Here is a 27,912-nt window from a genome sequence, read left to right as displayed (position 1 = left end):
GCCTGGGCCTGCTTCTGCGGCCCACCTACCCCTGCCCTTCACCACCTGTGCAAAGAGGACACTGGCCACTTCTCTAGACTTTCCTATCTAGGGATGGCCACTGGGTCCTAATGTGTGCCTAGACCCTGGCCAAGGGGCAAAGGAATAGTAAAATCCTCCTAGAGCCCCCAAACCCAGGGAATCTGTAGGGCCCAGGGGCCCTTCAGCTTCCATTTCCTGGTCTTTGATCAAGGCAGGCAGGGCCTCTCCTGGGTTCAGCTGTCTTCTCCTTCCCCTCATCCCCTAAGAGGGTGCCAGCTCGGCCCAGACTGCCTGAGGCACAGACTCTAGCGCCCCCTGCCGGCCTCAAGAGGACTTTCCGCAGGGGACCGACTCTCGGACGCCCAGACAGGGCAGGGTCGGCGGAGCTTCCCAACCACCCCGTACCAAGTCCCCTAAAGGATCTTCTCGCCCCGCCAACACTGGTGCGGCGGCCCCACAGGCTCCTCACGGTCACATCTCCGAGCGACCCCACCCTAGAGTCACTGGGGTGGGGGCAGGCGCTTGAGCCCACTCCACCCTCAAGTAAGTGGAGGTAGGGCCAATGGTGCCCATCCATACCCACTCGCACGCCTGGGACTGCGTGGGACCCTCTACTCTGGATTCTGTCCATTAATTCAGGAGGAGTCGGCGCCTGGACCCACCCCGGTCCGGATCTCAGCCCCGTCCGGACCCCAGCTTTCCCATGAGACTCACCTAGGGACATGGGTCTCCTCCCCGGTGGCTGGGGCTCCGGCTAAGACTGCCAAAGCCCCGGAGGGCGCTCAGGGCGAGGGGGACCGGAGCCGCGGGGCGGGCTCAGTCGACTTCGCGCCGGCTGGGGGCGCCGGACGTAGGGGAATTACGGTAGGCCGGCGCGGGCGCTACCACCTGGGCGGGCCGGGACGTACCATCGGCGCGCCCGGCTGGGATGGGGGAGCGCTGGGATCGTGGCAAGGGCCCGGCGCCCGACCCTGCGGCCGAGGGGGGCGGCAGGGAGCCCAGCCGGCGATGGGGGTAATCTAGGGTCCAGGCTGCGGGGAGAGGGGGAGGGGGTTGTCACTGTCCCCGAGGGGGCTGGCCCTTTACAAATCTCCGGCAAGTTCAAAGTCCCTAGTCTTTAACCTGGGCTTGGAGGCAGGGGCTCGCCCATCCCCAGCGAGGGCCCACGGCAGGAAGCTGCCTTAGCCGGCGAGACAGCCCCCCAGGGGTCCAGGCCGAGGCACCCGCAGGCTGAGCCTGCCCCGGGGAATCGCCTCGAGCCGGGCTCGTTTCCGCGGGATTCTGAACTGCGCCCTCCACGGCGCCTGAGAAACGGGCCAGCCTGTCTCTGTGCCCCCTCTTTTTTCCTGGCCCACACCTGGCATGGCTGAAAAAGGGGGCCATTCCCCCCTTTGCTGGCTCCAGCTTCCCTCTCCCAGCAGCGCGAGTTTAGAATAACTCTGCACCCAGGACTAGGGGTGCCAGGAGTGTATGGGGATACGAGGGTCCCGCAGGAGGAGTCAGGCAACCAGCCCCAAGCACACCTCTCCCTTTCCCTAATTACTAAACCGGCAAGGTGGGCACCTTAGGACTCGCACACAGACTCAGCCGTTAGGGTGGATCTTGGGCACGACACTTGGTGGCCTCAGGGTTCAGACGTGCCTGCATTTTTCCAATTCTAGACCACCTCACTCAGGCCCCTCACCAGGATAGGGCCTGTAGGCTGCCAGCACCCCCTCTTAGCAGGTGCTGCCCTCTTCAGCAGCACTGCCCTCCCTGGGGCTGGGTCCACACCAGGGCAGCTCATCTTGGCCAGGTCGCATGTGGCAGGTCCTCTGTCCCTGCCTCTTGGGCCAGGCAACCTACGCCTTCATCTGCTTCCCCAAATTACTTAGCCAAAGCCCAGGAGTTCCGCTTGCATTGCTTCTCTGGTCCTGCCCCTTTCTCCAGCTGCAGACTGGACTGCCACCTATCTATAGCCGACCAGCATCTAAAAGGTCCAGACGACCTCCAGAGACCCCCAGAATCTGGCCATTCTCAAGGGCACCCTGGCCTCTAACCTTTTACCCCCAAAGCATTGCCCAGGAGAATAGGTGACTCCTCTCCCATTATTCACTACATCCTGCCCATTCTTCTCCACAAGGATCTCAGATCCACCCCTTCCTCTGCTCTGTGTCCACTGGTCTTCATCTGGCCACCCCTCTCCTAGACACACACCTCCCCTGACTCATCCCTGCCACCTCACAGCCCACTGTTAAGCTGGAACTCTAAAGTCATCAAATCCAACCTCTGCTCTGTCTGCTTGAATACCTCCAGGATGGGGTGCTCACTACCCACACTTCCGGGACCAGCTCAGCTGTTGGAAACTCTTGCCTATACTGAACCAAAACTCACCCGCTGCCAGGGCCCTTGAGAACCACGCAGAAAACTTCACCTCCCTTTCCTCCTGACGGCTCCTTAGAAATGAGAGGCTCTGAGGACAGACGGACCTGGTTTGAGTCTCAGCCTTCCTTGGCAAGTCATTTCACTGCTCTGCTTCTCAGCGTCCTGTCTCTAAAATGGAGATGGGGTTGTCCCTCCTGCATCGGGTGGGTGTGAGGACTAGACAAGGTCCTTGCGGTGAAGCACTCAAGCAGGGCCTGGCACACAGAAGGTGCTGAAGGAATGCTGGCTGCTAGAATGATCGCCTTCCTTTGAGGATGATGCCCTGAGGGTACCATCTCCAAGATAAACACCCTTGACTTTTCTGTCCCCTCCAATGTGGTCTCCAGCATCCCCCGGGGCAGTGTCAGCCCTCCTCCATGTCCCCTTGTGACCCGGGGTGCCCTGCACAGACTCTAACCATAGCACCCAGCTTGAGGGGGCCCAGCAAGGAGCTGGGAGTCCAGCTACCGTCTGTCCTGTGGTTACCTTGCAGGAGGGCGGGGACACCCACTACGTCATCACCTGGTTCTCCAGGAGGCAGGGCATCCATCCCTTCTCCCCGCCCCCCTCCCCTCCCACTGCAGACTCCTAGCTCTACCTGCCCTGGGAACAGGTAAACATTTGTCTGGCTGGACAGGGTTGGCTGGGATCTGGGATGGGACCTGGGGAGGTCTCAGATCTCAGGGAGGGGAAGGAGGGTACACCTGAAGCCTAGGGGTTTCTCTCGCCCTCCACGGCAGATGAACACATGATCACAGCTAGCATTCTCTTGAACACCTACAGCATGCCACGCTCTGTGCTAAGCACTTCACATATGAGCCCTGTTTTAATCCTCACCACAGCTCTGGAAGCCTCAGTTTCCAGATGAAGAAACTCAGGTTCAGAGAGGCATAGTGACCTGCGCAGGGTCACACAGCTGGAAAGGGGTGGGCTGTGACACGGGAGCTCACAGATGTGGGCTACTCAACACATCTTCATCCCGGGGAGGGGCAGGGACACCACTTCTCTCCTGTGGTCTCCGAGGCAGACTCCTCACCCAACATCAGGGTGCTCCCTGTCCAGCTCTGCCTCCCTTTCCCCATCCCCTGGCCCCACTTGCTCCTTACAGCACCAACATGCCCCCCTGCTCACTCAGCTTTCCTCCATCTCAACACCTCCTCATTCCTCAGGATGCCAGCGACCTCCTCCAGGAAGCCCATCCTGGTTATCCCCCTCCCCCTTGAGTGAACTCCAGGGGCAGGGGGAGGGGAGGCGGCGGATTCATCTCAGAAGTCCCAGCACCCAGGAGAGGCTCTAACAAAGCCTCAAGGCTGCGCCCAGAAGCGGAAGGGTCCAGCCCTTTTGGAAGATGGCCCCTCCCCAGGGCGGCCTCGGAGGCCAGTCTGGCAAACCCAAGTGCTCACTTCCCTCCTCCTCCCAGTGGAGCTGGGATGTCAGCCCCAGGAGGGCAAGACCTTTGTTTCCTGGAGATCTCCAGGGCCTAGAACTGGGCCTGGCACAGCAGATGCTTACAGCTGATTTGGTGAATGAATGAATGACGTCATCTCCTTCAAAAAGCCAGTCATATCCTGCTAGCCATTCCTAGCACGGCTGGAGAGGACAGTAAGAACAAGGCTTTTGAGCTCGCTCTGACCCAAGCTTTGCCAGTCATGCTGTGTGATGGGGGCGAGTTCTTTCACCTCTCTGAGCCTCAGTTTCCTTCCATGTCATGTGGGAATAATAATGCTTTTCTCCCAAGGTTCTCTCAAGGGTTCAGTGGGACAAGCGTGAGGCCTAATGCCCCGCCTGGCACCTAAACACCTTCGGTCAGTGGTGGTTATTATTATCATCAACAATAAGGATGCTCTTTGCTCCTCTTTCTCACTAAATCTGGGCGTCAAGCACCTCCTCTCGCCCTCTGCTCCTGCCAGCTCATCCCCGGCAAGACCTGCCTCCGCCCCTTCTTTCCTGCCTCTGCACTTCTGCCTGGGGCAGCTTGCCGTTCCTGGACCACCCTCACCTTCTGCTCTGCCTATCCACATTTTCACTTCCACCAGAGGCCACCTCCAGGATGTCCTCCCTGACTAGCCCTCCTGCCTCTGATCGCTCAGGCATCCTTGTCCCCGAAGTCTGTGCCATTTGTCCAAAAGTAGGTCCCACAGGTGACAGGGTGTGGGTTCTCCCCCTGCAGGCTGCGTGACCCTCTGGCTGCTGATGCCAATGTCAGTCATGCTGAGTTCCAGGCAGGCCAGGGCCGGGCTGGAGCTAGGACCTGCAGGCTGCAGAGGGCCCACACTCACTCTGAGACCAACTTTCGTCTCATAGGCCTCACTTCTGTACCATCCAGGCCCTCCCACCCCTGTCCCTGCCTGCAGCAGCTTGGGGGCCTGCCCAAGGAGCAGATGCCCAGAAGAGGGCCCTGGGACTCTGCAGGCCCCTGGCAGGATGTATGCTGGGGGTAGCTGAGGCCAGTTTGTTGCCAGAAGCCCCCATCTGGTGAACAGGCAACCAGCCAACACCAGAGCCCCAATGCCAGGCACCATCCGTGCCAGCAGATTCTGTCTGACATCACAGCCGCCCCCTTGCCCGGTGACCACGGCAACTGGAAGCCTCCCCCTCCTCTCCCGGCCCCCAGAACAGTCCTCCACGTTCCTGCTAACTGTGCTCTTCCAGTGCAGGATGTAGGGGCATGTGTCAGGGCGGAGGGGGACCTGGGGGAGGGAAGGTGGCATTTTTCATTTTCTGCAGCTAGCCGAGAGCTGAGCTACACAGTGGTTAGGAACACAGGCTCTGGCATTCTACAGAGCTGGGCTGTGGGTTCAGATCCCAGCTCTGCCACAGCCTACCCACGCGTCCTTGGGTGAGCCACCACCTCTCCAAGCCTCAGTGTCCTCTTCTATAAATGCGAATAATGACAGGACAGAGCTCAGAAGGCCAGAGGGAGGAGACAGTGAGTCCTCAGCGCCTGGGCCGGACACAGTAAGTTGTGGCAGTTATTACTATTGTCACTCAAATGCGTGCTCGGAGGGGTTCAAACCCTAGGTCCGTCTCTCATGAACTGTGTGGCCTCGGCCAAGTCACAGGACCTCTGTGAACCTTGGGATCTTCATTTGGAAAACGTGGTGACAATGCCTTCCCAGCAGAGCTGCCTCTAGCAGCACATAAGGCACAGAGAATGCATGGCACAGAGCCCAGTGCATAACAGGCAGAAGTGCCCTGTCAATATTCATCATCATTCCTCTTGTTTGCCCTGCTCCCTGCTCCCAAGCCCTGGCACTCGAACACCAGTTTGTCCCTTCTTCCCTTTGTCATCCCCAGGGCCACAGTCACTCTCACAAAGTCCCAAAATGTCCCCCATCCGTGCCCGAGGCCCAAAGAGTGGCCCAGTGCTGAAGAAATGGTGCCAGCTGGGTGGCTACAAGGATCACAGTGCAGGAATGGCCTTTGGGGCACCCCCGCTCTTGCGGAAGTCCCCCCACTCTGCTGTTCCTTAGTCATGGGCAGGCCCTCTGCCCCGGAAGCCAGCCCCGCTGTGGCCCTGCCCACCCCTGAACCCAGACCACACTGTGGCGGGGTTGCTACACCCTCATTAGGGCTGGGTGGACATCCGTGCCTGGACAGAGAAAGTGGTTAGAGCCCCCTCTCCTCTGCTCCTGGCAGCCCCCAGACCCTATAGCCTCCCTACCTTCGCCGCCCGCCCTTTGTCCATGCAGTCGGGGTTCTGACAGCGCAGTCCCCTCTCCTCGGCCAGGCTCTGGTCATCTGCAGAGGAGAGGAGCAGAGGGTTATCAGTGGGCGGGGCTCAGGGAGGTACAGGCCAGCCAGGGGCACCCAGGCTCCCCTGGGCCCCACTGGCCTCCCCGCCAGAGGATGGGTGGGGCCTCTCCGCAATCCTCCCTTCAAAGGAGGTCAGTGTCCCTTTCTCTTCTAAATGCCAACTTATCTGCACGGGAATCTGTTTGCAGAGCCCTTTCTTGTTGCAGTTCCCCAGGGAAATTATCCAGATTCCACGGGGAGAGGATGGCTTTGGAAATAAGTTTCTCCCTCCCTCTGCCCCACAAGCCTGGGAGGGGGGTGGCTCAGTGACCTTGTGGGGCCCCAGACTTCTTGGGGGATCCCTGCAGGGCTGCTGGGGGAGGGAGAACTCCAGGGGTGTAAGATCCCTTTCTGCCCTTGTCCTCCACATCACTGCCTCTGTGGATGGACGCCCCCTCAAAGGCCCGGGGTGGTCTCCCTTACCCGCTGTCCATCTTTTACCCAGAATCTGGCCCCCTCCAAGCTGCTTCTCTCCTAGGGGCCGGGGTGCAGCAGCGGAGGGGCAGCGAAGGGGCAAAGAGGCCGCCTGCCCAGCGGGCATGCAGGGCCAGGGGTGCTGCTGAAGCGGGCCCCCACGTGGGGGCAGAGTTTGGACCCCCGCCGCTCTGATTCCGAGGCCGGGGTCCACCTCCCCGCTCGAGCAGGCCTTCGCCAGGGGAGGGGGCAGGCCGAGCCCCCGCCCGCGGAGGAAAGGAGTGGGCGCCCCACCCGCTCCCCCGCGACCCCCGCCCGCGCCCCTCCCCGAGCCGGCGCGGAGGCGGCCCGGCCCGCGGGCCTGCACGGCGGGGCCGGGCTGGGGCCCCTCACTCACCCATGGAGGAGGCGCCGGCGGCGGGGGACGCGGGCGGGCCGGCGGGGGGAGCGCGACGGCGGCGGGGCGGGCGCCGGCCGGGGCCGCAGAGAGGCCGGATCGCCGCGGCCGCCGGACCCTCGGCGGCGGGAGGCGGGGCGGGGCAGGTGGGCGGCGGGAGGAGCCGGAGGGCGCCCCGCCCGCGGGGGCCGGACTCCGCACCCGCGCCCGCCCCCCGCGCCCCGCGCCCCGCGCCCCGCTGGGCAGGGCCGGCCCCCCGCCGCGCCGGGCGTCTGCCGGGAGGGTGACACCCGCCCCACGCCGGGACGCCCCCTTCTGAAATGTCGCGGGTGTGATCAAAGGCCCTCCCTCCACCCCCGACTCCCTCAGCCTCCCAGCCACCTCAAATGAAAACACCTCTCTTTTTGATGTGGTCAGGAGACATTTTCTCAATCTCTTGGAAGGTGGGAATAAAGGCATTTTAGAGAATTCGTTATTTCGCCTGGTCCGAAAGGTACCATCTACGTGGAAATGGTGCCTTCCTGTAGGTAGGAATGCAGGCAGGACAGCTCCCTGCGCCCTTCCTCTCCCTCCTGTAGCAGACACCCCCCCCCCCCATTAGAAATGCTGTCACGGATAGGGGTACGGGCTCCATAAAAGGAGTGGGCTCCGTGGCTCCTGTTTTGCTGTTATCATCTCCGTGTTGGGCCGCATTTTAGAAACTTCATGGAAGTATAAATACGTAGAGTGCAGCTATCATGAGTGCACAGCTCAATTCATGCTCACAAAACGTTTTTGCAAAATAACCAGCACCCAGACCAAGAAACAGAGCACCCCCAGCCTCCTGCAGAAGTCCCCCTCTTGGGGGCTGCCAGCCACTGTCCCAAGGAGATGCTGTCCTGACTCCTGACTGCATCGATTGGTTTTGCGTGCTCTTGTACTTTATGAAACGGCATCACGCGATACTTGGACAACATTTTAATGGTTACAAAACACTTTGCACGACAGAAATGGAGGCTTGGGGAGGTGGCCAAGACTCCCCCAAGGGACTCAGAGTGTTCCTGAGCTTGCTTAGACCCCATCCCACCCGTAGGTTGGTGCCAGGAGGCTCTGGGTTGACAAGACCCACGTATGGAAGATCCAGTTTCCAGTGGGGCCCCAGTCCGTCTCCCAAAGCCTTCTCTGGCCCCTTCCCCAGAGGCCTCTCTGCCGAAGTAGGGTGCCTGCCTTCCTGCGTGTATCCCTTATGTGAGCGGGCCATGGGGACTGACAGGTGACCGGAACCCAGTTCCTGACCTCAAGGGCTCTTTTTCTTTTGAGGAAGATTAGCCCTGAGCTAACTGTTGCCAATCCTCTTCTTTTTGCTGAGGAAGACTGGCCCTGAGCTAACACCCATACCCATCTTCCTCTACTTTTTTATATGTGGGACGCCTACCACAGCATGGTGTGCCAAGCAGTGCCACGTCCGCACCCAGGATCCAAACTGGCAAACCCCGGCCCTCCAAAGTGGGACGTGTGAACTTAACCGCTGCGCTACTGGGCTGGCCCCTCAAGGACTCTTGACAGAGGGAACTGTGGTGGGTTCCAGGTCTTCCTGGTTCTCTGGATTCACTCAGCAAACACACATCAAGGGTCCCCTGAGCGCCCACCATGTGCCAAGCCCCAGGCTGGGCACTGGGTACCCATGGGTGACTTTGACAAGTCTTGGGGAGCTCTCTGTGGGCCTGGCGGGCAGGGTGGCCCTTTTGAGGCCAGCACATCTGCAGTGTGGTGGGGAGGGAGCTCTTGGGGAAGAGGCTGCACCTGGGAGCATCTGCACAGAGGGCTCATGTGGCGTCATGAGGCTTCTGGGCTGAGAAGGAAGCAGCGGCAGTGTCCCTTGGTCTCCCCTTTGTGCAGTGTGAACTGGGGGTTCCGAGAAGGGACCTGCACCTGCCTGCAGCAATTCTCAGGACTCAGAGGCCCCTCCTACCTCGCTCAGTTCACAACATTGCACAGTTCTGATTTCCTTCTTGGAATCTCTGCTTCCTCAGCTGTCCGAAGGGCTGGTGATGCCTGTTCTGCCTCTAGCCTGGAGGCAGGGGGCAGCTGAGGTGGGCGATGGCCCTATGAGGACCCTGATGAGGTCCCTGGAGTCAGCGATCCTGCTGGCCCTGCACAGCCCTGCCTACCAGGAGCTAGCTGACCTGAGGGTGGGATGGGAGGCAGGGCTCTTCTCACCACAACCCCAGCAGCACCCTCTCTGCCGTCTGGGTTTCCTCGAGGACCTGGAGCCCTCAGCCAGCTTTGGGGAGTTTGCTGTGCACCCTGCCAGGGACTTCTCCAACTCAGCCAGACAAGGTCTGCTGATGGCTCCAGGTCCCTAGGTCCTCGCAACTCTGGGCCTGGGGTCGGGTTCTAACACCCTTTACCCTAAGACTTCTGGGTTCTGGCTCTAAATTCTGCAGGTTCCCAGCTACTTCCTCCACCATGGGGTTCCGGAACTGCCTTCACAGCTCATAAGTGCCTCAGTGGCTGCTCCAGGCCACAGCCACTGCAGGGCCAGATACCCCTGCGGTGGCCATGGGGTTGCGGACGTGTGGATTCTTTGTCCTGACTCTTCCAGGCCCCAGGGTTCTACCTGACTGATCTCTCTGGCCTCCAACCCCCGTGGTTTCAGCTCCCTCAAGGTGCTCAATCTGCTTTCTAGACCCCCCCTCTCCAGGCTGCCCGATCCTAACTCCCCCAGGATCTAGCTTTCTCTGTGCTCCATGCTGAAGCTGCAACCTCACGGGGCCGTGGACACTCTAAACACAGGAATCAGAGCCCAGAAAGGGACCTCTGGGCTGCGGAGGGCTCAGGAATGGGGACAGGTCACCACCACCACCACAGGCCTGCCATGAGCTCCCCTCTAGGCAGGCAGCCCCATTTACAGTACTGTGGAAAGCATGGGCCTGATCAGGAGCACGTGATGTATCGGGTGATATTGAACCCCAGACATAGTTGCTTGGGCCAGAGGTGGCCACCTAGCGTAACCCATTCAGTTAGATTCACTCTCTTGAGAATTCAAATTGAAACAGGTAACTTTTGTTGGGCCCTGGGACCCTGAGATCATAGAAAGTCAGTCTGAGTGAGTACAAAGCCCCAAGATTGTTGGGGAGCAAGAACAAGGGGACCCGTAGAAGCAGCTGGTCAGCGGAGAGGGCCGTAGAGCAGAAAGGGAGGAAAGAAGCTGGCTCTGTGACTGTGGGGCAGCTCCCGGGGGCCTGCCTCCGCTGCCTGCCCTTGGCTTCCCCCAGGGTCCCTGCCTCCTGCAGTGCCCCTCTGACCTGAGTCAACCTGAGCGGGTGTCTGGCTGCTGGCCCTTAGCCAGACCCCAGGATGTCCCAGAACCCTGAACTTGCCCCCGCTTAGGGTGCCAGAGGCTGTCTCCCTGGGTCTGAAACAGCCCAGCTGCCCTCCTGGCTCCTCCAGCTCCCACTGTCCTGGAGAAAGCCAGGGCCCCTCAGCCAGGCAGACAAACCCACACTCCAGCTCTCCCCACACCCTCTATCTTAGTCACAGGATGCCGCTTTTGGTTCTCCCCCAACACGATCTCTACCACAACTGGCCGACAGGGCGCCTGGGCAGAAGCCGGCCGGCAGACATGTTTTGTTTGGCTGAGCACAGTGCTTCAAAAGAATTTGAATTGGTTGCCAACTTTGAAAAGTCAGATTTCACATAAAAAACCAGATTTCTGGTTTTCTATGGACAAACCAGAGGAGCCTGGCAGCTCTGGACCTGTATGCCTGATGGCTCCAGGTCCTAAGATGTGTCTGCTTTAGACTGGCACACACCCTTCCAGCCTCCGCAGTCCCCACCACTCTCTATCGCCTCACACCAGCCCCCTCAATCAGTTACTCGCGGGCTCCCCTGGGGAGAGAACTGAGCTTCTGACCCCAGCCCAGACCTCCCTGGTTCTGTCCCTCAGCCCCCTGCTACCTCCTCCCCATCGCTGTCTACTGACATCCTGCTCGCTCTCCAAGGCCCAAGTCAAATGCGGCTACCTTCTGGAAGCCCTCCCTATCTCAACATATCCAAATTCCAGATGAATCTCTCCCTCCTTGATCCCACTGTCCTGGGACGGGCCTTTGAAATGACCTATTACTTTTGACCTGTCTTCCCCTCTTGATGGCTTCGGGAACTGCCGATAACCACTGCTCTGTCCTCCTCAGCTGAGCACTCTTTGGTTTCCACACATGGTCTCATTTCACCATCTAAGCCCCATCATCTAACCCCAAAAGACAGCTACTGAGCACATGCAGCGGGACCAGTCCAAACTGAGATGTGCTAGAGGTGTAAAATATGTGCCAAATTTGGAAGACTTTGTGAAAAAAGAATGTGAAATCTCATTGATGATTTTTCGTATTGATTACATGTTGAAATGATAATGTTTGGAATATATTGGGTTACATTATTAAAATTAATTTTATTTGCTTGCTTATTTTTAGTTTTGTTTTTTAATGTGGCTTCTAGAAAATGTTCATGGTGACAGTTCTATTGGATAGCACTGTTCTAAACAATCGAGAGGGTGGCAAAATCATTGTGCCCTCTTTACAGATGAGGAAACTGAGGCTCAGAGGGTTGGGAGACTTGCCCAAGTTCATGCAGCTAGTGAGTGATGAGGCTGGGACTTGAGCTTAGGTCCATAAGACTCCAAGTTTGTGCTCCTAACCATTAGGTACACTGCTCCCAAGTGCCCCCATGGTTCCTGGCACAGTTAGGTGGCTGGCACACAAGAGTTGATCCCCCCATCATCACATAAGTGCCCCCTTTCCCAGTTGGCCCCAGGCTAACGCAAGAAACCACCCTTGTTCTCATTTCTTGGAGGAGCCCCTCCCTGTGACCCCAGTCCACTGAACCCTTCTGCCCCAAGAAGGCAGGGCCTCTCTGCCCACCACCTCCCAACTCCAGGCCTGACCATGCAAAGGCTGCCCCTCCCAGGAAGCAGCTGTGGCCTTGAATGCCCCCTCCTACGCGAAGCCAGTGCTCCTGGGAGCCTGTTCATGCTGGGGCAGCTGCCACAGGCGGTGCTGGGCTGGACCCCCCTCACCAGGGTAGCCTGCGGAAGGGCAAGATTTGGCCCATACCTGGCCAACAGCCAGAGGCGCATGTCCTGGGCAAATGGCTGCTGGCCCCAGGAACCATCTGCCACTCCCTACTCCGGACACTGGTCAGAGCATCACAGGTGGCCTAGGAAAAAAATGTGGTCCCCTTCCCAAAGCCCGCTGGGGCATTTTGGGGGTAGGGCAGTCAAGTGGGAACCCAGCTGGAGGAAAGAGCAGGGACCATAGCCTCTGACGCTGTCCCTGCCTGCTGCCCAGAACCGTCACTGATGTTGCCCCCTGGGGCCTAAAGACCCCAACCATTGCCCTGCCTGTCCACACCTCTCAGGCTCAGTAAGAAGAGGCAGGAGGACACACTCAGAATCCCTTCCTGGGGCCGCAGAAACTGTCCACAGTTCCTGCACACAGGCCTGGATTACGCCAGCCACTTCCTCTGGCTGAGGCTGCTGGGGGCACCTGCCCATTTGCCCACCACGGCCTTCCTCCTGAGGCTCCTTGGAGGAACCGAGAGTGGCCGAGGGAGGAACAGGAGCAGGGCTGCAGAAATGGGTTTGAGATTCCAATTCAGGACAGTCACGCTCCATGCACGAGCCCCACCCCCATCATGGGGCTGGGCTGGCGCCAGGGCTCACCACCCACCCTTGATGGGCCCAGGCCAGGGGCCGGCTAGCTGCAGAGGACAGAGCCCACACAGACAGCTGTGTGCCCAGCTCACTCATCCAGCCTGCCTCAGCCCACCCCCAAGATCTGCTCACACACCATGTGCTGGAGGCTGTCCCCTAGCCGGGCTAGAGAGGGCACAGGGACATGCAGATGAGCAGGGCCTTGTCCTGTGGCTCTGAGGCTGAGAGTGGGAGTTGTGTGTATGGGTACCATCACTCACCCCGTTGAGCCTTGCCTTCCCTTCCAGAGAAAGGAGACACCAAGAAATGTCCCTGACTCGAAGGGTGGGCATGAAGATGCCAGGAGCCAAGGCCTTATAAAGGATTGGCACTGAGTAAGTCTCCTCTAAATGCTAGCCGTGGGGCCCCCGAGCTTTCGGAAGCAGATGGTCACCGTGGAGTGGTTGCGGAATCCCAGAGGTAGGAGGGACTGCCCTGCCTGGGGAAGGCAGCGGGGTGGGTGGGATTCACAGAAGTTGCTCCAGAGCCACCCCGAGTGGTGAGGGCATCCCGGGCAGGGGGCCCAGCGGCAGCAAAGCTTGGACTCCTCTCGATGACAGAGATGTAGAGAATAGATTAGGGACGGGGGCCACAGCCCCTGCTGGCCATCCCTGGTTGTGGCTGGGACTGACTAAACGACCTCAGGCCAATCTCTGGCCCTGTCAGGACCTTGGTCACAGGAACCTGCCAGGTGAAGCAGTACAAGTAGACAGGACTCCCACAGCCTGCCCCCCAGGCCCACTCCCCCTAGCCCATCCTCTGGCTCCAGAACAGGGATCTGCTGAAGGAGGAGAGGAGCTTTCCCCCAGGCTGGCCCCCAACCACACGCAGCCTGCCCCGTGCCCTCCTGCTGCCTCCCCCGCTCCACAATCTGCCCCGCATCACAGGCTCCTCCTCTCAGTCCTGCCTCCCAGCCTCCTGCACACACCTCTGAAGGTGTCAGGTGCCCCTGGGGCCCAGGTGGGCTCTGTGCCCACCCCTCCCCTCCAAGCAGCCACATTCCCCAGTCCACTTTGGCCAGTGGGACAGGAAGCAGAAGAGGGTTCCTCACATTCGGGACACCTGTGATTTATGCCCACCAGGCATCTATTTTCTGGGAGCAGCATTTCCCATCACTCTTTGTGGAACCCGTGCCCCATGTGGTCGCCTTCCGTGGTGGACCCCAGGCCTACCAGTCACTTTCTACCCCTCTGGCCCGGGGCCTGCGGGAGGACAGTGCCTGAGGCCCAAGATGAGGCAAGTAGAGAACCGAGGCCCAGATTCTGCGCCCTGCCCAGCTCCTGCAGGCCAGACCTGGGCTTCTACCACTGGCACCGAAATGACCTGACAGAGTCGAGTCACCAGCCCCAGGCTGAATGCTCTGCTGGGCTGATGGTTAGTGGAGCTACAATAAAATAATGGCAGTAAGGACAGCAGCATGATTGTGCCCTTGCTCTGTGCCATGTGCTGTTTGAAGTGCTCCATGTGTGTCACCCCATTTAGTCCTCTCAGCCACCCCACGACTGAGGTCAGTGTCTTCCTTAGTCCCTTGACACGGCTCTCCCGACGTCTCCCATTGGGGAAATGGTCAGGTCGGCATTCCAACACAGGCCTGGGGCTCAGCTTGGTGTCCCCACTGCCCATACTGCCTCTCGAGGGCTTCATCTCTCTGTGCTGCCGTTTCCTCGTCTGCAGTGTGATAATAGGAGAAATGACACATGTCCTGGGGCCTTGAACATGAACATTCCAGAAGGACTCATCCCACCACATGGCACATGGCCCTGATCTTGGAGGTAGAAGACAGAGTCAGAGCCAGGCCTGAAGCCCAGCGCCAGGCAGTGCTGCCCCAGCCCTATCTGCCCTGCTCCACGCCAGCTGCAGGGCCCACACTGCCCAGCCAAGCAAGCCCCCAGGAAGGAGAAGCTCCTCGGCCTGCCCTTGCTGCCCCTGCACCCCCAGGGTCCTCACGCTCAGGTGTCTCTCCTCCACCAGCAGTGGCTCTCAGGAGGGGCTCTGGCCCCAACATTACTGTCAAGTAAGTGACCGACAGTAGGATGTGTGTGGTGAGTGGGCCACAGGCTCTAGCCAGAGAGAGGTGGCCAGGTAGACCAGGCGCCAGAGCCTCCTGAAAGCTCTCCCAGGACAGTGGGCCCACACCTACCCCCAAGGTCCTGGATGATGTCCAGGGTGGAGCTCCAGGAGAAGCGCTCGACGGCCCCCAGCTCTAGCTCGGCCAGGGCGCCGGGCAGGGCCTCCAGCTCGTAGGCGCCCCGCTTCTTCCAGTAGAGAAACATGCTGGGCCCGGGGAGGCCTCCCCACCAGGCCCGTGCCCTCAGAGGCTGGGCGGCCCCGGGGACTAGGGTCCCCGAGGCCTGGATGCAGTGAGTGCAGGGGCTGCAGAGGGGCTGCAGGGACCCTGGGGCTGGCCTCCGGCCTGTAAGCCAAGCACGGCCCTCCCTGGGGAGGGGAGCATTCTGGGAGCGGCTGGGGGCCTAGGAGCTGACCAATGGCCAGGGCCCCGGCCCCACACAAAGCGCCTTTCTTCCCCTCCTACAGACATTTTACAAATTTCAACTTCCCGGCCCCCTCGGAGCCCCCACCGAGGGGATAGGCCAGCCGTCTGGGGATGACAGAAGCTCGGAAAAGAGTGCAATTGTTCCATGGTCTCTTTGCTAGGATAAGTTTTCAGAGGAGAAAAATGTGCTGCCCCAGGAGCAATTCCAGCCCCCTACCCCTGACCTCTGACCCCAGCCCCCAGCCCCAGCTAGGCCCTGGAGGATTTCTCAATGAGAAGTAGAGCCACCCGTGGGGGTGCCATGGGATAACCCTGGGAGCTGCTTTCAGCTGCCTAACTGAGCCCCTCCCCGGGAAGCCCAAGGCGTGTCTCCCAGCTCCGCTGAGCCAAGGCCTTGAGGAGGCCTCCAGGGGTCAGGAGGCAGGAGCTGCTGGCCAGGCCTTACCTTCAGGCTGCCAGTGAGGCCCAGAATCTGCCCTCTGGGCTCTCACCAAGGGTTTCTCCCCTCTCTGGGCTGGCCACACTTCACCAGGCTGCCCACCCACTCCTGCCTCCCTCCTGGGGCTGTGTCATCCACACCAGTGGCAGTGCCCTGCATGGAGCCCTGGGCGGGCCGAACTCGTGCAAAGAGCCTCCAGCATCATCACGGAGCTGCCCTGCCCCCTGCCCGGGGGACACAGGTGAGGAGGGGGTGGTGGGAAGGTCACAAAGGCTGGAGGGGTGAAGGAGTTGTGGGGTGCAGAGCCACCCACAAAAAGGACCATGAGAAGGATAAAAACCAGCTACACAGAAAATGGAAGTCACTGGTCAATTTATTTTGGAGCTTTGTAAAAATTGCAAATTTTTATCTAGTTAGAAAATAAATAAAAAGTGAAGACCTATGGCCACCCTCCGGTAGAGAGGCCTCTGCCCTCACATCCAGGAAAGCTGTACCTACCTGAGAGTTTTGGTTCTCCCCGCGGAGGGGAGATTGTGCCCAGAGCACTGATGAGAACACGGCTGGGGCTCAGCTAATATGGAGCAGAACTTGGATTTGAACCCAGGACTGTCTGGCTTCAAAGCCAACTTGGGGGCCTGGACAGCCACCTGGGGGAGAAGGCTTGGCAGTCAGAGGGCAGTGGGGGGGCCCTGAGGAGATCCAGATGGACAGGGGAAGACCGTGCTGAGCATCCCAACCAGCCTCTGCCATGTTGCCGAGCCTCCTCTGTCTGACCCTGCCATGCTCCACCCCCCCTACCCACCACGCCCCGCCCTGGCCTGCCAGGGACTTGAAGGAGCTAGCTCTGGCAGGGGGTGGGGGGCTGGGGGGTTGCTCAGAGCAGAGCCAGGGCAGAGCCAGCCACCCCCTAGACCAGACGCCTGGCAACAGAGAGGCAGAGGCCCAGGCGAGAGGGCTGGCAACAGAAGGCTCTGCTTTCCGGGGGGGAGGGTGGGGTCACCACAGGGCTGTGGCGGGTGGGAGGGTGGCCGTCCAGGCAGCCTGCACACCCCCAGCTGAGGGCCAAGGTGCCAAGAGGCGGCTCAAGTAATTCAAACCATATGCCTGCCTGCCCGCCCACCCTCCTTCTCCTCCTCTTCCTCCTCCTCCTCCTCCTCCGGCACAGGGCCAGGGATGAACAAATGCAGGGCCCTTGGTCCTTGATTATCAGCACGCACGTGGCCTGGGCCCACAGGAGGTTGGGGGCACCCCAGCTCATGTTCACAGGAAAGTGGCCAGCGTAGGGGTGTCAGACTGAGCTCAGGGAATGAGACGATCCGTCCTCGGCAGCCATGGCCAGTCTCAGTGCCCACCAAGCAGAGACCAGGGCTACAGAGTCGGGGGTGGTCCTGGAGCAGCTACCCAGCCCAGACTCCTCTACATTCAGGCCTGGTGGGGGCCACACTTGGTTATGATTTCAGAACAACCCCTGCCTGTGGAGGAGGCAAAGATTTCTTCCTGTGCCAGGCTTTGGGGTGAACACAGGAGCCCCCCACCTTCCTGCACGCACTCATCTGTGCAGACCCCCTCGGGACCCGGGGCCCTCCTCACTCTTCCACTTTCCAGGGCACACGGCAGCCTCATCCCCAAAGTTCTCTCTGTCCCCAAATGTGCCTGCTGCTTCCCACCTCCCTGCCTTGGCTCGTGCCCATCCTGCTGCCCGGATGTCCTCCTCTGGCTCCCCCAGAGAGTCGCCCACACTCCTTCTGTCCAGGCCAGAGGCCCCCACCCACTGCCTCGCCTCCATCCTCCCCGTGCAGGAGGGCATGAGGCAGCCCTCGGGGGCAAGACAGGCCCACCCAGGCTGGGGAAAGGGCCCCCACAGTCCTCCAGGGCACCACACCAGCCCCTCCACTACAAGGCAGCTGGGGTCAAAGGCAGGTAGACACACCTGAGCCTTTTACTGGGTCTGGGGGAAACCAGGAAACCAGACTAGTGATGCTGCTCATAAACATGGGGGGACTTCTCATGGTTCCTGGGACAGCTGGGGTGGGGCACGTCTGTCCTGCATGCTGCTGTGTCCCCAGCCTCAGGCGGGCACTGAGTGATGACAGCCACACTTCCCATGGGCCAGATGCCGTGCTGAGCCCCATTCTGTTCACGTTATCTCCTTTAATCCTCATGTCAGCCCCATGAGGCAGGTACTGTTATCCCTGCCACAGGGACGGAGAAGCTGAGGCCAGGGGGCAGCAACTTGCCCAAGGCCCCACAGACAAGAAGGGGCGAGCTAGGGTCAGAAGCCCAGAGCTGTGCTCTCACCACTGGACCACACTGCCCAGACCTCAGTGACATGACTTGCAGTCACCACAGTGTACAGATGGGCAGCCTGAGGCCCTGAGGGAGGCAGGGTGGCCCCGAGCTGGAAGCCTAACCTCCTACAGCCCCAAGCCCACGACTTGTGCCTTACTCCTGCTGGAACCTCATGTCCCCTGGACAGGGAGATCCAACGACAGCAAGGAGACCAATGGTTTGTGCCTTCCTCTTGGACTGGCTCCTCGGGGCTGAGAGTCTTGTCCTGGGCAGGTAGACCCCAGAGGTATGCCTCTTGTCCTCTCCTCCATCAGCTCCCACTGGCCTGGGGCCAGGGCCAGGACAGGCAGAGGGATGGCAAGCTGGAGACCCGGGGCTCTTTCATCCAGTGCCTGGCAATGGCCTTGGATGTGGGGAGGGGGTCGAGCCCTCTGCAAACCACAGCTGTTTCCTTGGGAGCGGAAGTGCCTCGTGAGGCCGGAGCAGGAGCCAGAGAGGCTGCTGAGTAAGGGGCTGAAAGAGGAAGAGGGGCAGGTGGCCTGAACCAGCCATCAACCCCCACGCCAGCCGCCTCCCAGCAAGCCACAGCCAACAGAGATCTTGACCCTGGGGGTACCTTCCCTGCCTGAGCTCACAGACTGGAGGTCCCTGGGCCCCCTAGATGCCCCTTCCCTCTCAGCCTCCTGGCTGACCCCTGTCCCCCCGTACTGGGCCCTGTGGCCCCTGAAGGCAGCACCTAAAGGGGTGGGACTGGTTCAGGGTCCTGCCTCTGCCTCACTAGCAGGGCAGCCTCTGGCAGAATTCCTGAAGCCTCAGATTCCATATCTGTGAAATGGGCCCAGGAGAGAGACCCCCCCCGCCCCCGCCACCACTGTATCGTCTCCACAATCCTGCTCACCTGGGGCTAAGCCGGGAGTCTGGCAGAAAGCAAGTGCTTGCCCCATGAGAATGAAGCCTTGAGGGGGTCCCTGCATTCTGCCAAGGGGGCCGGTCCCTCCCTCTCCCCAGGCAAGGTCCTCTATGGCCCTCTGTGGTCCCCTTCAGGAGCAGGTGACCAAATCCCTTCCTCTTCCTTCCAGTGTTTGAGGAGGCCTGTCTGGACCTCCACGGCAGCCCAGGAGAGCCCAGCTACGTGTGTGTTGGGGGTGGGGGGGCCAGGAACAGAAAGGGCTCTGACGTGCTGTGCCCAGTGCCAGGCGCCCAGCTTGCGTGAGAAGCGGCCTGTGCTGTACTTAAGTGCTCCCAGGTCGGGCTGCAGGGCCTATTAGGAATTAAGTCCTGCCAGCCAGCCAGAGGCCCGTTATATAACCTGGTGGGGCAGGCACCAGACGCCTCCTAGCCCTCCAGCTTTCCTGTCTCTCTGCCCCGTCGGCCAGGCCTGAGAGGAGATGCGTCCCACTGATCCCCTCACCGGACCTTCAGAACCTCAGGAAAGAGAAGAATCTGCCCCCACTGGCCAGAAGCACAGGCCGAGGACCCTCCAGGACCAATGCTCAGTAGTGGCTCCTGTTGGGGGGCTGGGATGGGGTGGAAGCCAACCCCCAGCCAGCAGGCAGTGCGCCCAGCCTGGCACCTGCAGAAGGGGTGAATAGTAGGACCTGGCATGGACGGCACAGACCCTCCGCTGCAGAGTAAACCATTCCAAACACTGAACATGTGGGTCTGGAGCCTCGGCCGGCTGCGGGTCCATCAGTTTGGAAGGTGCTGGTGGAAACCTGGGCTGCAGCCACCTGGCTGCAATCCAGCCCGGCCCTTAGCCTCAACCAGGCCCCAGCCCCGCACCCTCTCCCCAGACGCCTCTTACAGCCCACGGCTACTGTGGCCCACTGCCCACCAGAGCAGGCTGCACTCACCATGCCAGGAGGGGGCTGAGTGGCGACCCCTACACAGCCCTTCTCTAACCCTCAGGGGCCCCAGGGGCTGGGACTGAGACACACAAGATGTTGTCTAGGCACACCAAGGCCCAGGACAGGGTCCCCAGAGCCGCCGACAGCCGGTCTGCCCCAGTGCTCACAGGTGTGAACACATGTGAGCTGTCACCATGGCCTGGGGAGAGAGTTCTGCTGGCAGGAAGCCCTGTGCCAGGGCCACAGTCTGTGCTGTTCTCATGCAGGCACTCTGACGTGAACCCCCCCACCTCGAGTGCTCCCTCAGAAGCGGAGGTTCCTGCTTGGCCTGGGACCCTGTCTCAGTCATCTTTCTCCAGTGCCTGGCTGGGCACACAGTAGGGACACTAAGATCTGCCAAATCCCCCTTTGCGCCAGGCCTGGAGCAAAAGCCTTCAAGGTGGATCTCCTTTAATCTGCCTAGTGATCCTGTTGTCGTGTTACTATCAGCCCATTTTACAGAGCAGAAAGCTGAGGCTCAGAGGGGTCTAGAGGCCTGCCCAGGTCAGCCAGGAGGTGGGTGGGGGCTGGGATTCACACGGTGGGGCGCTGTCACCAGAGTCTCCCCACCATCTTCCACGCCATCTGCTGCTCCCTCCATGGCCAAGATATTCAAGTTTCACGTGCTGCCAGAGTCTGGTCAAGGGCCTTTCCTGCCCCTCGCTGATCAGTGCCCTGAGCTGAGTCACCGGAGCTCAGGTGGGTCCATCCCAGGGAGTCCTGGGCTCCTCCCTTCCCAAAGTGCCCCCGTTTGGGGCTCTGGGATGCCTTCTAGCTTGGACAAGCCTCCTTGACCTTTGAGCTCACTGGCCACAGGCCTTGAGGAAAGTGGGTCCCTCCCTGGGCTCCCCTGAGTGTGGGGGGGACAGCCAAACAACAGGCCCCTCAGACCCAGGCGCCTCCCCTGAGGTGATGGGGTGGGAGGTCCAGTCACTGTCCAGCATCTGGCCTGACCCTTGTCACCCACCCATCCACCCACTGCAGCCTGGGAACAAGCATAGCCTGGGGCGGGCTGGCCATGGACCAGCTGCCCACGCCATTCTAAGCTCTGCCTCTAGAATGCCCTGGCCCAGGCTCAGGCTCCCACCCTCCTGTCTGGGCCCCCTGCCTCCCTTCTGCCCCCTCCAAGCCAGGCTCCCGAATGCAGCCTGGCTATCCAGGTTCAGATCCCAGTTCCAGCTCCTGCCGGCTGTGTCACTTGGACAAGTTGCTTGGCCTCTCTGGGCCTCAGTTCCCTCATCTGTACAGTGGAGGTACTCAGTGCAACCTCCATGTACAGGGTTGCTGTGGGGATTAAATGACTTAATCCAGAAAAGCGGCCTTCGCACTCAGGGTCTCCTCTTGGTGGGGGCTCAGTGGACAACGGCTTACAATCACAACAACAAGAATAGAATGCAAATCTGAAAATGTCACTGCTTTGATTAAAAACCTGCTCCCCACTACCTGTAAAGCAAGGCCATCCTCCCTGGCATGGCCATCAGACTCTTCCGGACCGGCCCCCACTCGCGGCTCCCGGGCAGATCGATGGTGCCGTCCCCCAGCCGCTGGGCTGCCCTCTGGTCCTGCCTCTGCTGCAGGTGATCACCCTGAAATGATGGAGTCTATGCTCCATCTCGACTGGGAGCCCCTGAGGACAGCTCCTGGTTTCACTCTCCCCAGAACGCAGAGCCCAGGCCCAGGCCGGCCCAGAGCCGTGCCAGGGGAGTGCTTGTTGACTTGAACTTGGATCAGTTCACAATCAAGTGTCTCTTGCCGGGGCCGACTTCCAAATACCTCAAGGCTTGGTCCAGCTGGGCTCTGCTTCATCCTCGAAGGTAAAGGTGGCGAGGCTCCCTGGCCTCCAAGCAGGACCCCAGCTTAGAGGACAGCCCACAGGCCCAGACACCGAGCCTGGGGTCAATCTGGCCAATGCCCTGGGAGGAGCTGAGACCCTGGCTAAACCCAGGCACTCTGTCGGCTGGGGTGCCAGAGTTTTCCCGTCCGTGGTGGGGGGCGAGGAGGCAATGAAGGCCTGCATCCCTAGGGCTGTCTGTGGCCGTGGCAGGATGGCCACATTCCAGTTTCACTGCCGGCCGCTGGCCAGGGCAGACTTTTAAACCTGGCCAGACAGACTGAAAGGCTGGGCCCTCTCGAGGGCCAAGTCTGTTCAAGGAACAAAGGCTTCTGGGTCAGGCTCCCAACCACAGAAAAGACCGGCCAGACATCCAGGACAGCTGGGATTTCAAAATATCCAGCCCATTGTTGGAACACCGATCCCGATGGTTAGAAACCTGGGACAGGTCTTGTCTCCCTGTTGGCCCACAGAGGCCACGTCCCCTGCTTTTCCCCTAGCCGAGGATGCAGGGGCAGTTTCTAGGCAGGGCAGCTGCGGGGTCTTAGCCTGTCTTGGCTTTCTAGTGGATGCTGGTGCTTGAGAGCCTCCTGCACAGGCTCCCACACAGGCACACAGAGATTACTTTAAAGACTCCCTCTCCGAGGAAGGTGATTTTGAGCAGAGACTGGAACGATGTGAGGGAGCTAGCCCTGCAGGTATCTGGGGAGGAGCATCTCAGGCTGAGAAAACAGCAAATGCAAAGGCCCTGAGGTGGGCACATATCTTTGCTCGAGCTAAGGTGACCTACTCTTCCCGTTTGCCCCCCCTGAACTGAGAGGACTTTCAGTTTTAAAACTTGGACGAGTTGGTCACCCTAATGAGGGAGCCTCGAGGAGGTCAGTGTGGTTGGAGCAGGGTGAACAAGGGGGAGGTGATAGTCAGAGAGATGACAGGCCGTCAGGTCCCATAAGGGCTGTGAGGACTTTGCCTTTTATTCTGAGTGAGACGGGAGTCACCGGAGCTTTTTAAAGAGGAGGAACATGATCTGACTTAGATGTTAAAAGGCTGTTATCGCAGAAGTAATCATGGGTGAAATGGGAGGAGCTTCGGAACATGGAGGGATCCTAGCAGGGTACAGGGGACTTCCTGTCCTCGCCGTGGCTCTGAGTTGGCTACAGAAAGCCTCTGTCCTGCATCATTATGAATCTAACAAACTTTAATTTCTTGTGCTTTCAACACACACCAGAGTTTTGCAGACGACAGCAGCTACAAAAAGACAATGTGCTAAATGCCTTGAACATTGAGATCCTCCAGTGGGCACTCTGCCTCCCTCAGAGGCGGACCACGCAAACCAGACCAACCTTCCCACGTGGGACAACTGAAAACGCTGGATGAAAAGACAGTTTCTTACTTAAAAACATCAAACCAGACAAAACACAGACGAGGTGGATCTAGGGAGGTAAATTCAGATGGTTTTGTCCTCAGGTGTTCTGAAGAAAGAGTTGGAAAACTGGGTTTCACTTTTAATGGCTTTTGGGCTGGGGGAAAGAGCTCAAGGTCCAGGGAAGCTGCGACTTGAATTTGGATTAAGGTCAGCCTAGACCGGTAGTGTTTCCAGGCATATGACAGAAGCAATGGGAATCCTTTATCATCCTAGGCCTCAAATTTTTCCCGCAAATAATTTTTAAACTACAACATCCAACATGCAGTTAGAGATAACTAGGCACACAGGTAAATAAGATCCCATGGTTGAAAACCAACAGCAACAATGACAACAGAAAGAGACCCACAAAAACTGGAGATACTGGAATTATCAGACACAGACTCAAACATCACCTCATCTGATCCCACAGTAAGCCTGCATGCCAGACACTATTATCTCCACTGAACATAATGAAATTGAAGCTCAGATGGCTTGTGATTTGCCTAAGGTCCCCTCCTTACAGCTGGTGAGTAGAAAAGCTGTGATTCAACACAGGTCAGTTGCCTCTGTAATGGATGTGTTAAACACTTACTACCTAAGGGGGTCCTTAGAAGGGAAGACTAAAGAGAAAGACAAGAGGATTATGTGCGGAGGGCCCTCTCTGCCCTCCACCCGTGGACGTCCTAGAGGCATGATGTCAGAGCCCGCAGCTGCACCCGCACCCCGGCCAAGAGCCACAGCACTTCAGTAATGGGAGTGGACAAGGAGGAGAAGTGCCTGGGGACCACGTAAGGGGACACCTGCCCAGCCACCCACCCTGATATATCAGGGGCAGGCTCACGACCAGACAGAGAGAGTGCACGCAGTGTGCTCCAGTACTCCACTGATGGGACAGTAAGTGGCTTTCTGGATGACAACCTGGAAATAACTATTAAAATGCAAAACTCTCACGCCCTTCAACCCAGCAATTCCACTTCCAGGAATTTATTCTAAAGATACTCTTCCCGAGGGCAGAGAGACAGAGGTATAAGGATGTTCACTACGGTGTCATTTACAAGAGTGTAAAACTGGAAACCACCCCAAATGTCCACTCATAGAGGGCCAATGTAAGCATGAGGTATAACCATATATATGAAGCCATTAAAAAGAATGAAGTAGGTTTTTATGCATTGGTATTTTTTAAATGTCTAAAATATAGTTTCAATTGGAAAAAAGCAATTGCAAAATACATACTTCCAACATTTCATTAACTTTTACATACACCCACATATGTAGGGATCTGCACGTGTGTGTATATTCGTAGAAAAGACCTCAAATACAACTGAATAGAAAGTGAGGACTTATATCTTCGTTATTTATGTACCATTTGAAAATTTTATAATGAAAATGTCTTACTTGTATAAGGAGAAAAGTGGACATACATGTGTGCATATGTACATATATTTTTATTTATTTATACTCTAATTTAAAGGACTAGACTACCATCTTTCACGTGAATTATTGCAATACCCTCCTGATTCTTTGGCTCATTTGCCACACTCTCTTCCTCCCTCTTCCCGAATCTACTCTCTAAACTGCTACCAAAAAGGATTTCCTAAAATGCAAGTCAGATCATGTTGTCTACTCTGCTAAAAATGCTTAAGTTCTCAGTGCCCCGGTGCTGGCCCAGTGGTGCAGCGGTTAAGTTCGCATGATCCACTTCTCCACGGCCCGGTGTTCGCCAGTTTGGATCCCGGGTACCAATGTGGCACCGCTTGGCACGTCATGCTGTGGTAGGCGTCCCATGTATAAAGTAGAGGAAGATGGGCATGGATGTTAGCTCAGGGCCAGTCTTCCTCAGCAAAAAGAGGAGGATTGGCAGTTAGCACGGGGCTAATCTTCCTCAAAAAAAAAAAAAAAAAAAAATTCTCATTGCCCCAAGGATGAAATCTGAATTCTGTAAGACCCTCTACCACCCTCTCCGTGACTGACCTCTGCACCGTCTCTTTACAGCCCCCCACCTCCCTACAACACCCACCACACCTGTCCATCCCTCAGTCACCCCACGGTACGTCCCAATCATCATGCACAAATGACCCTTTCCAGCTCCTTTTATTCTCTTTTCCTGAAATGGCCTTTCAGCCCCTATACCCGGCTCCTCCTCCACTCTCCTTTCCCAACTGGCTTCAGTGTATCCTTTAGGTGGTGCCACTTCTTCAGAAAATCCCTAAGAGCGGTGCTATAAAAGGAATCTCTCCTATGTACGGACTCATTTTCCCACAATTGCTGTATTTTAAGACACATCAAACTACTCTCAATTTCCTGTTTACATGTCCTTATCACTCACTAGTCAGTAAGATTCTAGAAGGATAGGCTTCTATCTTGTTCCCCATCATCTACCCAGCCCCCAGCACAACGTCTGACAGTAAGTGCTCAAGCAATATTTGTTAAGTGATTAAATGAGTAACTAGGACACATTCAAGCTTGTTAAGCTCTAAAACTTGGAAATAAGGCGAAACGATAAGCAGTTGTCCTTTTAATGTCAAAAAAAGAAAAAAATAATAAAGGGCTTAAAGACACACTCAAGGGCATGCTGAACCAGAATAGGTGACCATTCTCTGCCATTCCTGTGGCAGGTGTGATTTGGGGTACACTCTGAAAGGCACACCCGCATTTCACCTACACCTGGAAACAACCTCCCCTTTGGTGAGTAAGCATTGATGGACCTTGAATTGACAGGACATCAGACACTGGGGGCTCACGTATTAATGCGATAGACCTGCTAGGGTGGATGGTGCACATTCCTTTTTTCTCTGACCACTCCCAGCAGAGAGCCCAGCCATGATAGGTAAGTTTTACTTGTAGGGGTGAGCCAGAGGAAGAAGTCAGCAGCGCAGCCTCCTTCCTGGGAAGGGGGTGCCCCTGCGATGAGGGGCCTGCGTGGGTGCTAGGAGGAATTGTCTAGCACCAGGACCGTCTGCTTCATAAATCTGACTTGGGCCAGCCACGGGTCGGGGGACAAAGGTCAGAACGGGGTCTCTTATTTGAGCACAGAGAGGTCGGTGGCCAACACGTCCCCAGGCAATGCCTCTCTGGCCAGGAGTTGGGCATTTCCCAGGCCAGGACTGCAACTCTGGGGTGCTGGAAGGCCATTTGATTCCATGTACACCATTTCTGATCCCCCAGTCCCAAGGTGTGTCATAGCATATATCAAAGTGAACCTAAAAATATAGATGGTTGGGGCCGACCCCCTGGCCGAGTGGTTAAGTTCCCGCGCTCCACTTTGGTGGCCCAGGGTTTCACCGGTTCAGATCCTGGGTGCAGACACGGCACCACTCATCAGGCCACGCTGAGGCAGTGTCCCACATGCCGCAACTAGAAGGACCCACAACTAAAATATGCAACTATGTACTGGGGGCGTTTGGGGGGAAAAAGCAGAAAAAAATATATAGATGGTTTAGGAGGAATTTCATGGTCCTTCTTGAGACAGCTAAAAAGGCAAGGTTGGGAAGATGTTCCAGACCATCCTAGCAATGGGGACACACCTTTAATGCACAAAATGTGACAGTTTGAAGGGTCTTGGGGCACTTTTCCCAACCCACCTTCCATCTCACAGAAGAGGAAGCTGAGTAAGCTTCTACCACAAGCCCGTCCAGCTCCCTCCTGCCGCATCTAGTCAAGTCAGCCACCGGAGCAGGGCTTACCCAGGGGATCTTGCTCTGTCGTCTTTCAGGGTTTGGATGGCTGAAATAGAAGGCCTCTGTCCTCTGCCTTCTCAGAAGACAGGACATTGTCTGCACCCATAAATCAGAGCTGATACTTAACACTCACTCGGCTGGGCGACCCTTGCCTTCCAGGCTCTCAATTCATTAACTCACCAATTAATGAGGACAAAATGGGCCCAGCCTGCAGGAGGGGTTCTTAAAGGGTCGAGACTAATTTAGCAAGAGTGGGGTCTCGGTGGTCCCTCCAAAACCTACAGTCCCCTCTTCTTGTTCTGTGTTGCCAAGTCTCCTTTCTGGACAAAAGAGGAAGAAAATACACTCACCAGTTCCTGGCCGGAGGCTGAGCCAGCTGCGAGGTGGGGACTCGTATTTTGTCAGGACTGAATTCATGCTTGACCTCTAGGGGGGTGGCACCTTGCTTGGCCTTCGAGCCATATGCCTCTCTGATCACACCCACAGCTCTCTGTGCCTCTCTGCCCAGCCGCAGTCCCAACCCTGAAGGTCTTCTCCCAGACTCAGCCCCATCTCAATTTCTCCAGCAGAATCTGTGCAGAACACCACGGAGCTCTCAGCTCTGCCAATCTGTCTCCCTCCGACGAAGGCCCCCTGGGCGCTGCAGCTCTTCACATGCAGACCGCGTGCCCGTGGTTCGCACTGATTCCTTGCTGGTGGTTTTCTCCCCTTGGATTTTCCATTCCCAAGTACCCATTCGCTCGCTGGAACAGACTTCTCACACTGCTGGCTGCCTTGGCGGGTGCCTTCTTTCCCTTCCTGGAAAGCAACGCCTGGAAGACCCTTATCTCTGCGATCCCAACAGCCAGCAGGCCCCTGCTGGACTCCTTGGCAAGGAAGGCCTGAAAGTTTGGTGGCTTCTCCCTGCCCCGCAGACATTCAGTAAGACATGCAGTCTGGAGGCCAGCAAGTTCCAAAGCATTAGAAAAACCCAAGCCACAGTCTGCCGAGCCCCACAGCAGCATCAAGGCCAGGAGCCATAGCAACCCTCAGCTTCCCAGCACAACACATTGTCTGCCGGCTCAGCTGTTTGCTGACTCCCAACTTTGCTTACTCAGCTCCTGGCATTTCCAGATTGGACCTGCTGCCCCTCAACT

At 58.0% G+C, this 27,912-nt stretch overlaps 1 protein-coding gene across 7 annotated transcripts in view; it reads right to left on the bottom strand.

Moving 5' to 3' along the window:
* Nucleotides 1–27,772, bottom strand: part of PLEKHG5 (pleckstrin homology and RhoGEF domain containing G5) — a 47,868-nt gene extending 20,096 nt beyond the window's left edge. The window contains exons 1-2 of one of the 7 annotated variants that reach the window (XM_023635877.2): nt 27,127–27,772; nt 6,089–6,165 (exon numbers count right to left, since the gene is read on the bottom strand). In XM_023635877.2, coding sequence (XP_023491645.1) covers nt 6,089–6,165; nt 27,127–27,193 — 144 coding nt within the window. In that variant the 5' untranslated portion in view covers nt 27,194–27,772. Of the gene's footprint in view, nt 1–735; nt 916–2,394; nt 2,909–6,088; nt 6,166–7,030; nt 7,232–7,426; nt 7,627–14,895; nt 15,116–27,126 lie in introns of those variants that run through there. The other 6 variants (XM_070254045.1, XM_070254041.1, XM_070254056.1 and 3 more) reach the window with 6 other exon arrangements.
* Nucleotides 27,773–27,912: the final 140 nt, after the last annotated feature.

Source organism: Equus caballus, chromosome 2, assembly GCF_041296265.1.
Source record: "Equus caballus isolate H_3958 breed thoroughbred chromosome 2, TB-T2T, whole genome shotgun sequence".
Taxonomy (NCBI): Eukaryota; Metazoa; Chordata; class Mammalia; order Perissodactyla; family Equidae; genus Equus; species Equus caballus.
This window is presented reverse-complemented; position numbering and strand designations above follow the sequence as displayed.